Source organism: Schistocerca serialis, chromosome 1, assembly GCF_023864345.2.
Source record: "Schistocerca serialis cubense isolate TAMUIC-IGC-003099 chromosome 1, iqSchSeri2.2, whole genome shotgun sequence".
Classification (NCBI taxonomy): domain Eukaryota; kingdom Metazoa; phylum Arthropoda; class Insecta; order Orthoptera; family Acrididae; genus Schistocerca; species Schistocerca serialis.
Window position 1 is genome coordinate 1165815223 of NC_064638.1, and position 16564 is coordinate 1165831786.

The following is a 16564-nucleotide window of genomic DNA, read 5'->3' on the forward strand; positions in this document are numbered from 1 at the left end:
CGTTAGCGATGATACATGCATCCACCCTCCGTCGCATGGAATCCCTGATGCGCTGATGCAGCCCTGGAGAATGGCGTATTGTATCACAGCCGTCCACAATACGAGCACGAAGAGTCTCTACATTTGGTACCGGGGTTGCGTAGACAACAGCTTTCAAATGCCCCCATAAATGAAAGTCAAGAGGGCTGAGGTCATGAGAGCGTGGAGGCCATGGAATTGGTCCGCCTCTACCAATCCATTGGTCACCGAATCTGTTGTTGAGAAGCGTACGAACACTTCGACTGAAATGTGCAGGAGCTCCATCGTGCATGAACCACATGTTGTGTCGTACTTGTAAAGGCACATGTTTTAGCAGCACAGGTAGAGTATCCCGCATGAAATCATGAAACGTGCTCCATTGAGCGTAGGTGGAAGAACATGGGGCCCAATCAAGACATCACCAACAATGCCTGCCCAAACGTTCACAGAAAATCTGTCGCATGTCGACACAAGCACCGAAGTCAACATTACCTTCCTTCAATTGGGCCAACTGGCGGTGAATCGAGGAAGTACAGTACATACTGACGAAACTAAAATGAGCTCTAACATGGAAATTAAGCGTTTCCGGACACATGTCCACGTAACATCTTTTCTTTATTTGTGTGTGAGGAATGTTTCCTGAATGTTTGGCCGTACCTTTTATTAACACCCTGTATATATAAAGAAAGTCGTAAGCAGTTGTTTACTTGTGACATGCAGAAAGTTTGAAGACGTGACAAGAAGTACTAATACGTCTCACACTTTTTGCATCTCACAAGTAAACAACTGTTTACGACTTTCATTCATTTGACGTAATACAGGTACGTTATGCACTTACGATACAAAACAAATGCTATACACTATATTTTTTTATTTGCGTTACTTTCATTGTAATATGTCTAGTAAACGAACTTTAAAGGATATAAATGTAAGTAATGAATAATTTTTGCAGCCACTGTATCAAATTTTCGTGTGCTGTACGCAGTAGGCTAGTATGAGTATATTATAGCTGTAAAGAAAGGCATTTAACGAATGATTTCGTCATATTGTCTTGCGCTTTTGATTCGGTGAGTATGTACTCCACTACTGGCCATTCAAAAGTCCCGCCCGCAGTTGGCAAAAAAATGGGCGCCGTATCGTCCGGTTGGCCACTCTCTCCCTATGCAGGCTCTCTAGGTAAAACCAATACAACGCCATCTTGAAAACGCGCATGTCCGTTACCGTCAGACGTCTGCTAACCACAGCCGTTGATATCAGGTCAATACAGAAACAACCACAGTTGCCACTACTGTCCAAGAGCTCATTTTCGGCTGAGGCGTTAACCAAGCCCTACCTCGGAATTACGATGTGTTTTATGAATCAAATTAAGTTTCATGTAATTTTAAGCTATTGTTGCGACCCAGGGAACCGGGGTCGTGTTGTGTGCAGGACGCCGGCCACGGAGTGTGGGAGAGTGGTCGAATTTGTGCCTGGAGGCGTCAGTGACTCAGTGATCCCTGCAAGTAACTTTCATCTTTCAAGTTGAGCTTACAGAGTTACAGGGTGTTTCAAAAATGACCGGTATATTTGAAACGGCAATAAAAACTAAACGAGCAGCGATAGAAATACACCGTTTGTTGCAATATGCTTGGGACAACAGTACATTTTCAGGCAGACAAACTTTCGAAATTACAGTAGTTACAATTTTCAACAACAGATGGCGCTGCGGTCTGGGAAACTCTATAGTACGATATTTTCCACATATCCACCATGCGTAGCAATAATATGGCGTAGTCTCTGAATGAAATTACCCGAAACCTTTGACAACGTGTCTGGCGGAATGGCTTCACATGCAGATGAGATGTACTGCTTCAGCTGTTCAATTGTTTATGGATTCTGGCGGTACACCTGGTCTTTCAAGTGTCCCCACAGAAAGAAGTCACAGGGGTTCATGTCTGGCGAATAGGGAGGCCAATCCACGCCGCCTCCTGTGTGTTTCGGATAGCCCAAAGCAATCACACGATCATCGAAATATTCACTCAGGAAATTAAAGACGTCGGCCGTGCGATGTGGCCGGGCACCATCTTGCATAAACCACGAGGTGTTCGCAGTGTCGTCTAAGGCAGTTTGTACCGCCACAAATTCACGAAGAATGTCCAGATAGCGTGATGCAGTAATCGTTTCGGATCTGAAAAATGGGCCAATGATTCCTTTGGAAGAAATGGCGGCCCAGACCAGTACTTTTTGAGGATGCAGGGACGATGAGACTGCAACATGGGGCTTTTCGGTTCCCCATATGCGCCAGTTCTGTTTATTGACGAAGCCGTCCAGGTAAAAATAAGCTTCGTCAGTAAACCAAATGCTGCCCACATGCATATCGCCGTCATCAATCCTGTGCACTATATCGTTAGCGAATGTCTCTCGTGCAGCAATGGTAGCGGCGCTGAGGGGTTGCCGCGTTTGAATTTTGTATGGATAGAGGTGTAAACTCTGGCGCATGAGACGATACGTGGACGTTGGCGTCATTTGGACCGCAGCTGCAACACGGCGAACGGAAACCCGAGGCCGCTGTGGGATCACCTGCTGCACTAGCTGCGCGTTGCCCTCTGTGGTTGCCGTACGCGGTCGCCCTACCTTTCCAGCACGTTCATCCGTCACGTTCCCAGTCCGTTGAAATTTTTCAAACAGATCCTTTATTGTATCGCTTTTCGGTCCTTTGGTTACATTAAACCTCCGTTGAAAACTTCGTCGTGTTGCAACAACACTGTGTTCTAGGCGGTGGAATTCCAACACCAGAAAAATCCTCTGTTCTAAGGAATAAACCATGTTGTCTACAGCACACTTGCACGTTGTGAACAGCACACGCTTACAGCAGAAAGACGACGTACAGAATGGCGCACCCACAGACTGCGTTGTCTCCTATATCTTTCACATCACTTGCAGCGCCATCTGTTGTTGAAAATTGTAACTACTGTAATTTCGAAAGTTTGTCCGCCTGAAAATGTACTGTTGTCCCAAGCATATTGCAACAAACGGTGTATTTCTATCGCTGCTCGTTTAGTTTTTATTGACGTATCAAATATACCGGTCATTTTTGAAACACCCTGTAAGTGTCTCAGGGCGTCAGACGGGTACAAAGGCGTGTTGCGGAGAAGAGCTGGCGCCTCAGCAGAGAGTTGTGATGTAGCCACCGCAGATTAGCGAGCTGTGGCTGTGCTGTGCTGGAGGCAGTTTGGGGACGGAAAGGCATAGTCTGTCTGGATTCTGCGCAGTGACGCTCACACCAGAGCTCTCCTGTAGGCAGCCCGTTGTGCACTCAAGTGAGGATCGCCAACTGTGTGCTCCAGGATGCCGGTTGTCGTTAAGACGAGGCCCTGGTCATTACCATGGATCGTCCATGACTGCAGCAGATGTTCGCGAGTCAACCAGGGGCTGTGCAAGTGTGCTGCGCCTGGTCGGTGTGGAGGTGGCACCTTGCGTATCATCTACTATTGACCACCAGTGGAGGACTGCTGACTGCAGACCTTCTTCTTCTCATCTACCATGTCCCTGTAGGCAGCAATGGCAGACCACAGCTGTGGGGTGCACCAGGTCAGCTGCATATCGTTGTTGAATCAGCAAGCGGGTAGCAGGCAGACCATCATCATGTGGTTTCACTGAAACTCTTTCGTTCTAGCGACATGGAGAGAATCGTAGCAAAACTGGATGTGTCTTTGATGTCCAAAAGCCTCATTATTTAAATATCTGAGCGTATGAGGCTGTGGCTCTAGGCCTATGATCGCATTTGCCCTCGTTTATCGTTCTCTGTGGTAACTTAATTCCTATGGGTCGCCGAACTCTGGTCTTTCTGCAACGTTTCACTACAGCAGTGACGCTCTGGCGCTGACGTTACTTCACACTACCCCGCTATGTAGCACTGTGGCATTTGCGTTTTTTGCTTCACTTACTCGGAGGTTGTTTGGCAAGTATTCGCCTAGTGCACTGACGTCCATTATTTCGGTGGTACGTTGTGCTATCATTCCAATCGGCACAGCCACACAGAGTTAGCCTTCTTGTCTCTGAGGACGCCAGGTACAACTTTTAAAAAATTTAAGCATGTATAGTAATGTTATTCTGCGCTGTGAGACAATTTTGATGGCCATTTACACAGCTAATTTCATTGCATCCAAACGACAATAGGAGTTTCTTCACAAATTGCCAGTTGTATCCATACTCAAATCTCCTTTATAATGTGCTGATTGAATCGACCTGAAAGAGAGTATGGAAGAATTAACCGTATACAATGAAAACCACCAACAAAGTACCAAAGGGGGCATTAAACATAAATATATGTACACCAAACGATATTTATCAAACGACTCTGTTCGATCTCAGGAGCACGAAACTGAAATTTGATTTTTTGTAAGCAATGTACTATATGAGTTATCGATGTTTCTCTTCTGGTGTTTTGGTTAATTAACAGCAATAAAAACATCTTTTAAGTAAAACTAGTTATCATATTGGAAGTATTAAGACCTCGTGGTTCGATTAATGTACCGTAATCGCTTCATAAAGCTTTTAATAACATGCCTCTGTCACGCTGCCATAAGTCTAAACTAGTAAACCTTGATGATCAGAAACTTTGAGTGCGACACATTGAAATCTTAATTTTTCCATTTGTACTCTTCTGTTTACTTCTTTCCTTGCCCACAAACTCGTTGTTTTTAACTGTCCTAACAACAGTACCCTTCGTGATCCATTATTACATATATTCTGTGCCTGTGAAAATGGGATATTAAATGTATAAACTCTGTTATGTAATTTGCAAAGAATTTAGCAGCAGGAAGGTTAGTTTGAGTATCCCAGCGTTTCAGCAGACATGGTTCTATTGGCATGCTACAATGTTGTCTTTCTTCAGCCTAAGAAATACTACTTGTATGCCATTACGGAACTGATATACAGGGTGGTCCATTGATAGCGACCGGGCCAAATATCTTACGAAATAAGCATGAATCGAAAAAACAACAAAGAACCAAACTCGTCTACCGTGAAGGGGGAAACCAGATGGCGCTATGGTTGACCCGCTAGATGGCGCTGCCATAAGTCAAACGGATATCAACTGCGTTTTTTTTTTAAATAGGAACCCCCATTTTTATTACATATTCATGTAGTACGTAATGAATTATGAATGTTTTAGTTGGACCACTTTTTTCACTTTTGGGAGATGGCGCTGTAATAGTCACAAACGTATAAGTACGTGGTATCACGTAACATTCCGCCAGTGCGGACGGTATTTGCTTCGTGATACATTACCCGTATTAAAGTGGACCGTTTACCAATTCCGGAAAAGGTCGATATCGTGTTGATGTGTGGCTATTGTGATCAAAATGCCCAACGAGCGTGTGCTATGTATGCTGCTCGGTATCATGGACGACATCATCCAAGTGTCTGGACCGTTCGCCGGATAGTTACGTTATTTATGGAAACAGGAAGTGTTCAGCCACATGTGAAACGTCAACCACGACCTGTAACAAATGATGATGCCCAAGTAGGTGTTTTAACTGCTGTCGCGGCTAATCTGCACATCAGTAGCAGACAAATTGCGCGGGAATCGGGAATCTCAAAAACGTCGGTGTTAAGAATGCTACATCAGTATCGATTGCACACGTACCATATTTCTATGCACCAGGAATTGCATGGCGACGACTTTGAATGTCGTGTACAGTTCTGCCACTGGGCACAAGAGAAATTACGGGATGATGACAGATTTTTTGCACGCGTTCTGTTTAGCGACGAAGCGTCATTCACCAACAGCGGTAACGTAAACCGGCATAATATGCACTATTGTGCAACGGAAAATCCACGATGACTGCGACAAGTGGAACATCAGCGATCTTGGCGGGTTAATGTACGGTGCGGGATTATGGGAGGAAGGATAATTGGCCCCCATTTTATCGATGGCAATCTAAATGGTGCAATGTATGCTGATTTCCTACGTAATGTTCTACCGATGTTACTATAATATGTTTCACTGCATGACAGAATGGCGATGTACCTCCAATATGATGGATGTCCGGCACGTAGCTCGCGTGCGCTTGAAGTGGTATTGAATAGCATATTTCATGACAGGTGGATTGGTCGTCGAAGCACCATACCATGGCCCGCACGTTCACCGCATCTGACATCCCCGGATTTCTTTCTGTGGGGAAAGTTGAAGGATATTTGCTATCGTGATCCACCGACAACGCCTGACAACATACGTCAGCGCATTGTCAATGCATGTGCGAACATTACGGAAGGCGAATTACTCGCTGTTGAGAGGAATGTCGTTACACGTATTGCCAAATGCATTGAGGTTGAGGTTGACGGATATCATTGTGACCATTTATTGCATTTATGTGTATTTACAGGTAATCACGCTGTAACAGCATACCTTCTCAGAAATGAAAGGTTCACAAAGGCACATGCATCACATTGAAACAACCGAAATAAACGTACCTACGTTCTGTATTTAAATTTAAAAGAACCTACCTGTTACCAACTGTTCGTCTAAAATTGTGAGCCATATGTTTGTGACTATTACAGCGCCATCTATCACAAAGCGAAAAAAGTGGTCCAACTAAAACATTCATATTTCTGTACGTACTACACTAATATGTAATAAAAAATGGGGGTTTCTATTTTAAAAAAGGCAGTAGATATCCGTTTGATCTATGGCAGCGCCATCTAGTGGGCCAACCATAGCGCCATCTTGTTTGGCCCTTCAAGCTAGACAAGTTTCGTTCTTTGTAGTTTTTTCGTTTGACGCTTATTTCGTGAGATATTTGGCCCGGTCACTATCAATGGACCATCCTGTATACTAATTTCCAGCATGTTGGAAGGCATGACGTAAGCAACTGTATGATTTACCAAATTATGCAATAAATTGCAGAGAGCTGTCGAAATTGCAATATTTTTTTATATAAGATGACTAGTTTCGAGCCTAAGTTCATTATCAAATCACTCTAAAACCCAGAAACCAAATACGCTACAATTTTTTTCTGAAAGCAGGTTGATTTTATCCAGGATTCCAATACACCATAGTATTCCTCACTTTTTTGGCTACATAACCCTATTTTTCAACATAATCTCAGTTCAATATGACGGCCTTACACCAACTTATTGTGAGGCCCGGTATGTCCGCACGGTATCACTACTGGTCGACGTCGAAGCCAACGTCCTGCTGCAGCAATAACCTCCCCATCATGCACATACTGCTTCCCGCAGAGTGTATCCTTTGTTGGGCCCAATTCTGCACGGATGTTTCTTCGTTGCTCTTTATGGTCTTGAGTTAGGCGGCAAGGAACACATTTTAGTACCCCAACTGGTGAACGAGCGCGACAGAGACGTCCAGTCGGACAGCGAGGTGTTTGACTGTGATTTGTCTTGCACCTCCAATGAGTGACCACACGTTCCAACATTGCAACAGTCACAGCTGTGTGCGGCCGGGCCAGCTCGCAGGAGATCGGACGGGTTTGCGCGACCTTGTTGCAGTGGTGACAGACCACTCGCGCAACGACTCACCGTACATTCGTTCACTGTGGGGTCTCCGCAGACATTCGACAAGCGCAATGAATATCTGCGGTGATTTGGTTTTCCGCCACAAGAAACTCAATGACAGCTCTCAGCTCTGAACTCATCTCCGTTACAGACTCCATTTTGAGGGCTACGTACAGTGCCGCCATCTATCGAAACTTCATGAAACTGCAGGTTGATTCGGGGGAGTGGATCAAACACCGAGGTCATCTGTCCCGTCGGATTAGGGAAGGATGAGGAAGGAAGTCGGCCATGCCCTTTCGAAGGAACCATCCCGGCATTTGCCTGAAGCGATTTAGAGAAATCACGAAAAACTGTCAGGATGACCGGAGGCGGGTTTGTACAGTCAACCTCCCGAATGCGAGTCCAATGTGCTAACCACTGCGCCACCTTGCTCAGTAAACTGTAGGTGTTGAAGTTGGAATGTTCCACGATATGCCACAGCAAATTCCGCATTTTTTCAACTGATATTGTCCGAGAGAAAAATGTTTTGCATTACTTGCTGAACGCTCTTCGTTGAATGTACTTTGTACATTACAAAACTATGCAACATCACAAAGATAACTCATGAAAATTGGTACCTACCAATAAGCTATGCAATAACATCCATTAAGACAGCCACATGATTGTTCGCTCTGCAAAGAAGTGCAGGACTGAATTTTATTCAGCTGGGTGAATGTCCGCCTCTGTAGCGTAGCGGTAGCGTTACCGCCTACCACACAGGGGGCCCGGGTTCGATTCCCGGCAGTGGACTGGGTGTTGTGTGTCCTTCACCATCATTTTCATCATCGTTTATTCGCAAGTCGCCGATGTGTTGTCACTTACGAAGGACTTGCAATACGGCGACCGAGCTCCCTCGAATGGGGCCTCCCGGCCAACAATGCCGTACGATCATTTCATTTAGCTTGGAGAATGAAGTTCCACCTTTGTAGTGAAGGTGTGTTTAACGACAATGAAGATTCACGTGGCTGTCGTAGCGGATCTTACTGCATAGCTTGTTGGATGATTTGATAATCAGCTTAGGCTCTTAAGCACTCATCAAGTAATAAAGAAATTTAATATTGCAACTTCGGCGGTTCTCTACAATTGACTCCATAATTTGAGATAGTTATGCCTGGAATACAGGCACGTGCGATTAGCATTCTTCTTATACTCGGAATAATCGAAGGGCCTAGGTCGATGTCTTGTTAGTTGACTTCCGAAAGGAATTTGATACAGTTCCGCGCTGTCCTTTAGTGAACAAAATAACAGCTTACAGAGTATCAGAACAGATTTGTGATTGGATACAGAATTTCCTTGTCGACAGAATTCGACATGTTGTTGTTAATGGAACAAAATAGACAGGTGTATTCACGGACGATGGTGTTCTCTCTAGGAAGGTGCAGCACCAGGAGACTGCAGCAAGATGCAGAAAGACATACAGAGGGCCGCTCATTAGTGCAGACACTCGCAACTGACCTAGAACGTAAATAAATGTACCGTACTGCGTATAAATAGGAGATAGGGTCCACTACTGTTCGAATACACTCTAATCAACAAATGGCCGAGAGCAATAACTACCGCGAAAAGATACCTAGAAGTAACCACCCTGAACGACCTAAAGTGGAATGACACACTAAAACAAATAGCAGGAAAAGTAGATTCCAAACTGACAAGTAAACCTACTCAAGGAATACAATTTTGATCGGCTTTGCATATGTTGCTGTGAAGAGCAAAATTAGAGACACGTATTGTTTTATTCGTGCCTTTACGGCCGTTAAGGTGGTGAAACGGCCTCTTGAAAAAAATTGAGTTTAAAATTTCTGAATTAATACCGTTGAGACCGCAAAAGATGTAAAAAAACTTCAAATAAAAGTTCTGTGGTTTTTAATGTGCGTTATAACGGCGCACCTAGGTTTTTCGGAAAAGTAATGTTTTTCGCTATCCCCTCCGCATCGTTACTTTGTTTTCCATTTCGACATTTGACTAACAGCAAAACGTGTAGCATCGTCTGTACCAAATTCAGTCATATATGATGAAGTGGTACTCCAAAGACGCATTTGTCAGAAATAAGCTAGAAATATCTCTGTACCACTGTACGTGAGCACGTGAGCATGATATGTCGCGTCTTCAACGCCAGTTGTCAAGCTGGGTTGTTTGCTAAGTCTTTCCCACAGAACTATATTCTTATATGCACACTTTTAATTTTGTGAAATATATCTTGTGTTGTATTTGTGTTTGCTTTTTATAGTTGGTGTATTTTTGTTTCTAGTTGTAACGTTTTCAGATTTAATTATGTTATACTTGAAATTGTTTGTAAATTATTGTTGTGGGATTGGAAATCTGTACAATAATGAGGACGCGTGGAATTTTCTGGATCGAAAAAATGCTGATCGCATTTTCATTTTGCCCACCGAGCACAAGCAAAAGCACATGCGTCTTTGGAATACCACTTCTTCCTATCTGACCGGATGTGGTATTAATGATGATGTACTTTTTGCTGTTAGTTAGATATCGAAATGAAAAATCAGGTAGTGATGGGGAGGGATTTCGAAAAAAAAGGTTTTTTCGATAAATCTTGGTGCATCTTTGTGTAACGTTCATTAAAAACCATGCCGAGCGAGGTGGCGCAGTGGTTAGCACACTGGACTCGCATTCGGAAGGACGACGGTTCAATCCCGTCTCCGGCCATCCTGATTTAGGTTTTCCGTGATTTCCCTAAATCGTTTCAGGCAAATGCCGGGATGGTTCCTTTGAAAGGGCACGGCCGATTTCCTTCCCAATCCTTCCCTAACCCGAGCTTGCGCTCCGTCTCTAACGACCTCGTTGTCGACGGAACGTAAACACTAACCACCACCACCATTAAAAACCATAGAACTTTTATTTGAAGCTTTTTTATGTCTGTTGCCGTTTCAAGGGTATTTATACAGAATAAACTCAGTTTTTTCCAAGGGGGCGTTTCACCCTCTTTATGGCCGCTTTGACACGTATAAAAGATATGTGGCTGTTATTGTGCTCTACGCTAAAACATATGCACAGCCGATCAAAATTTAATTGTATCGCTTGTGAGGGTTACTTTTGACATTCATTGCGACAATGTCAAGGAAGTGCCGGCCGCGGTGGTCTAGCGGTTCTAGGCGCGCAGTCCGGAACCGCGCGACTGCTACGGTCGCAGGTTCGAATCCTGCCTCGGGCATGGATGTGTGTGATGTCCTTAGGTTAGTTAGGTTTAAGTAGTTCTAAGTTCTAGAGGACTGATGACCATAGATGTTAAGTCCCATAGTTCTCAGAGCCATTTGAACTATTTTTTGTCAAGGAAGTGCAGTTCAACAATGTTAAGGAAATTCAATTCATTCGCGAAGAAAATGGCCTGCAGAACACTTGTTGAACCGATCCTTGAGTATTTTTCATCAGTCTCAGACCCGAACTTTGGGGCCAACGCAATGGCGTTCGACCCCTCATCGTCACCAAATCAAGGGGTTTGGGCCGAGAAATTGCTCCCATACTGTTGTTATTACATAGTGGTGATTTATTTATTGTTTCAACGGCCGAAATTATGAAAGTGGTGATTTATTTATTGTTTCAACGGCCGAAATTATGAGGGAAGAAGAGGATTTAGCAGTCGTCGCATTTGCGGCATTTACTTTACTTCAAGTATATGTCCATCAGAAAAAGAAATAGAAGAAGAAACGATGCTGATGAACTATATCACTTTTAAAAAGCAGGGAGCAGCGTGGTGAGACAAAATTAATGTTGACTTTAAAGTTGAATTGGAATGTGGAAGCTACAAAATTTTGAACTGTTACTGAGTTTCCAAGGATGTCACCTCTTTTAGGAGAGCTGTACCTGCAGCAGAAATATTAATGCCAAGTCTAAGATAACACTTTATCAACTTTAATGCCCCTTTTTGCGTTGCTCTCCATACTACAGTATTTTAAACGCAATAAATACGCTCATGTTCAAGAGACAGAGCAGATCGCTACTCTGCCAACCAACATTCGACCCGGCGTCCACAATAGGAGAGAGGTTCCAACGCTGATCCACCGCCGACGCATTGATGTTACCGCCGGCCGTCCGTTCAGCAACCGAACCCCACCACAAGCGTTGGCTGCGATTTGCCGCCCGTACACACTAAGTAAATCACGGCCAACGAAGCGAATGCTTGTCATTCGCTGACCGTATGTGTACGCGCCTTTATGGGGAGCCTCAACAATTTACAGTGACAGACGCTACAGGAGATGCGTTCTGCATGACGGGTAGGTCTACTGTTGAAATTATGCAATAACACTCGGCAAACGTATTGTTTTCGTTTTAAAATGAACATCAACAGTCTTGACCTCAAGATTTTTTTTTTACGTTACCGATATTTGTCTTCAGGCCTCATATCAGGATTCGTATCGCCTGCTCCGTTCACCGCCACTGCCTACCATCGTTGTATGAGGTCTAAAGGTGGTCTACAACAAACCGAAACCGGTAGCCTTGTATAAAAAGAAGTTTCTTGTGGTCGACACTGTTTATGTTCATTTCCAAGTGATAAACAAAACCGCTGTACCCCAACAGAAATGTTCTAAAAAATTAACTACTACTTTCACCTACATACGTCCTACAAGACGATCTCGACGAGAAAATATGAAAAATTACAGCTCGTACGAAAGTTTGCTGTAGTCCTTCTTGTACTTAGTAATTCAACCAGCCTAATCGTGGGAGATTCGCGTGACCAGGCTGAATCATACGGAGTTCCCCAAGGCTGTCTCAGGTCCAAATGGTTCGGAGCATTTTGGGACTTAACATCTAAGGTTATCAGTCCCCTAGACATAGAACTACTTAAATCTAACTAACCTAAGGTCGTCACACACATCCATGCCCGAGGCAGGATTCGAACCTGCGACCGTAGCAGACGCGTGGTTCCGGACTGAAGCGCCTAGAACCGCTCGTACAACACGACCGGCTAGTCTCAGGTCCGCCATTGTTCCTCATATACAGGGTGATTCACGAAGATATGCAGATATTTTACTCTGTTATTCTACAAGTAAAAGTAAAGAAAAAAGTTCATATAAACGTAGGTGCGCAAATGTTTAGTGCCGGAGTTAACGGCTAATAAAAGATTTTTGCCTGAAATTTTGCAACTTCGCTAATATGATGCCACGATTTTTGTGTTTGGGAATGGATGAAAGACATAGTTTATGAGGACAGTCAATACACGTGAGGCATTATTGGTCGCATTATGAATGCAATAGATGAAATTGAGAACAGCCCTACGAAACTGAGACGAGCAACAAAGTCTGTTCATACACGTGCAGCTAAATGCATTGAACTCGTGAAGACATTATTGAACATATGTTTTGAATGTATTGTGAAATTGCATGGACACTATACAACTTCCTTAACACTGAGCTTTGTTTTTAACATGAATTCACGTGTGCTATGGTATTAATAAAAGCAGATTATCTTACACATTCATACAGTTTGAGTTAACGTTATTACCAATATTTTTCCAAAATTAAATTCTCTACAACTTCTGTTGAAAACTTTGTGCAATTGTCTGGAATTTAAAAAACAAATTGGACCAAGTAGTTAATAAAGTAAAAATTTTACGAAATTACTCCTTTGTTTTTGTGGATGTTCTGTAAAACAACTGCAGATACGCGTCTGGGACATGTTTTATTAGATTCACCTGGCCAATAACAACAAAATAAATGGAAATCATGCTTTACTTTAACCTCGTACAGTTTTGCTGTAGCTTTATATTTTCGAAGTTACTAAATTTCAGGCAAAACCTCTTATTAGCCCTAACTCCGTAACTAAACATTTGCGGACGTATGTTTATATGAACTTTTTCTTCAGTTTTACTTGTAGAATAACGTTGTAAAATATTTGCATATCTTCGCGAATCACTCTCTATATGCGATCAGCCGTCTAATACCCCACCAGAAGAATGAGTTCTTTTTGCGAATGACACTGCTATAGTAATCGATCCAAGTGTACTAACCTCAACAGAAGAAATGCTGAACAATGTTTTTAATAGCGTCATGGACTGGTTTCCTGCAAACAGTCTCATTCTTAATTTTAAAAAGACAAAACATATTAAGCTCTGCATATCTTGAAGTACTGCACCAATGATAAGTGTAACGCATGCTGAGGAAATATTAAATAGGATGGGAACTTCAAAATTCTTTGCTGTCCATGTTGATCAGAATTTAAACAGGAAAAAAGTCAATTTTGGAACTCCTAAAAAAGCTTAGTTCAGCCAAATTTGCACATAGAATCAGTGGAAATATTGGATACAGGCAAATAAGTAAGTTGGCATATTTTGCATCTTTTCATTCAATAATATCATGTAGAATAATATTCTGGGTTAATATGTCTTTAACAAAGAAAGTGTTCATTGCTGAAAAATGTGCTGATGAGTAATACGTGGTGCTCACCCACGATCAGCTTGAAGACATCTTTTTAAGGAATTGGGCATTCTGACTATTGCTTCACAGTATATTTATTCCCTCATGAAGTCTCTTTGTAAATAATCCACTATATATCAAAAGGGACAATGATGTACATAATTACAATACCTCAAAGAAAAATGAGTTACTCTGCATTAAGGTTGTCTTTAGCACAAGAAGGTTGGGAAATGCTTTAACTAAATCTTTTGCTCATATATCCAGTGATATAAAATGTCTGACAGACAGTGAAGTAAAAAAACATTTGAAAAAGTTCCTCCTTGATAGCTCCTTCTATCCGTAGAATAATTTTTATTATTGTGAAATGCAAACGGTGATGAGTGGAAGTTACTCACATCTGTATATTTTATAATAATAATAATAATTATTATTATTATTATTATCATTATTATTATTATTATTATTATTATTATTATTATAAGAACAGAAAACTTACAAGTGTTCTGCTTGTAGCCATATTTACATATTAATTTGTAATGTGAATGTAAAATGACTCATTCCATATCATTACGATTTATCGTGCAAATGATCCGTGAACATGAAACTAACTAGCGCACATACCATTCACGAATGGAACAAGGAACTGGGAAGGGAGTGGGGATAATGATACCACAAGTAACCTCAGCCGCACAGAGTAATGTGACTTGCGAAGTATACATAGTGAACCAGAACTTGCAGGGGTGGTGGTACAGACCCAAACAAGAAAAAAATGTCTAGTAAAATGGGCTGTAAAATCCATACCTTAAGAGATATAAGTACTTGTTCAGTGGAAGAGAAGTGTTTCACAGCAGCGAAATGAACAAGTGTTCATAGCACTTTAGGTATTCACTTTGTAGGCCACATTTGCTGGACGTGTTTTTCTTTTTTTGGCCCATACTACCACCCCTGAAAGTTTATCAGCGTTCTGGTCCACCCTGTAGATGTAGGTAAATATCACAAAACTGAAAAGAGAATTGGATCGATAGGAACTCAGCTTCTGCGACAAAACATTATTCTGAACTCAGCTGTCAACCTCACATTTAACTGTCATGTAACCATTCTCTTTTGGTTGCAGGTAAACTGGTTGAGAGATGAACTGGGTTTCGACCACGCATTCAACTATAAGACGGTAGACGTCGGAAAAGCGCTGAAGGAAGTCGCACCTGATGGCGTGGACATATACTTCGACAATGTGGGTGGTCAACAGAGCAGCGCCATCCTCTACAAGATGCGAACTGGAGGCCGTATTTCGGTCTGTGGATCCATCTCCAGCTACAATGACACCAAGATCCCGTCTGCGCCCATCCTGCAGCCGGCGATGGTGTTCAACGAGCTCAAGATGGAAGGCTTCCTGGTCAACCGCTGGCTGGATCGCTGGGATGAAGGCATTAAGCAGAACATGCAATGGATTAAAGAGGGAAAGCTCAAGTACAAAGAGACGGTCACAGAAGGGTTTGAAAATATGCCGAAGGCTTTCATCGGTATGCTCAAGGGAGAAAACCTGGGCAAGGCAGTTGTCAAGGTGTGATGCCGTGTGCACAGCCGCGAGACCTCACGTTATTTCGTGATACCCTATACTGCCAAGTCACCGTAGTCCCGTATTAAATTGCTTACGTATAACAGTTATAGTGTTAGTGTGAAGTATTGCGGTCCTTTGCTGCTATTGTAGTCACCCAAGAAGACGTTATCCTTGATGGTTCGTGATATTTCACTCACTCCAATGATGCCGTACAACACCGTTCTTGCTTCCTGTCTACGCGCTATAACACTGTCTGAAAAGGGGAAGGGTTAGTTCTAAAAGTACGCTTCGGCGACAGTAGCTGAGAACTGCGAAACTATTTGATGGACTTCATCATTCATAGTTACTGGAATGCAAACGAGTACAATGAGACCATAATTAAGCTAAAAGGACGCTATTACGTGCGTCGTTCGCCGACGGTTGGAACAATACGCCCCATAGAGTGTGTGTTACACGACGCGTGAACTAGAGAATAATCGTTTAGACCACAGCTTGGTACTATACTTGGCGAACTATTCTAAGACTCTCGCTGTGATAATGTTCGAAGCGCTTCGCGACACACAACATTCCAAGCAGTAAGCGTACTTTCAGATGTATCATGTATTACGGTGTGAAGTGAGTATGTAATGAAAGCCGTCGTTATTTTCGTGAAGATCCTTAACACGAATGCACGTATCGACCTCCTTGCAGATACAGTAAATGTAATGTTGAAAGATGAATATTTATCATTGTTTATTTATGTTGTATTGCTTTCGTTGCTATGTTATTCTTATAAACAGTGAATGACATAATATATTTTTCGTCTTTAAAAACAGACAATGGGTAGATTTTATTGCGACAGTATTTTGCGTATTAGAAAGAAGCGTAGGTTATAGCAAGGTAGCACTCAAATGTGAAATCAATGTTAATGACAATTAAACAGTCACTACTTTCACGACATCTCTACTTGAGACTATAAATCAGACTCAGAAAGTATGATGCTTCGAGTCTTAAGATATATTTTTCGAACAACATGCAGCAAACTGTCTCTAAGACTACCTTCGTACCTTAAGGTTAGTTACTCGCTTCTATGAGGCATATA

General features: G+C 42.6%; 1 protein-coding gene across 1 annotated transcript in view; it reads left to right on the top strand.

Moving 5' to 3' along the window:
- The window catches only part of LOC126418294 (prostaglandin reductase 1-like), a 37969-nt gene extending 21767 nt beyond the window's left edge, over nucleotides 1–16202 (top strand). The window contains exon 3 of the mRNA XM_050085182.1: nucleotides 15040–16202. Coding sequence (XP_049941139.1) covers nucleotides 15040–15492 — 453 coding nt within the window. The 3' untranslated portion in view covers nucleotides 15493–16202. The remainder of the gene's footprint in view (nucleotides 1–15039) is intronic.
- Nucleotides 16203–16564: the final 362 nt, after the last annotated feature.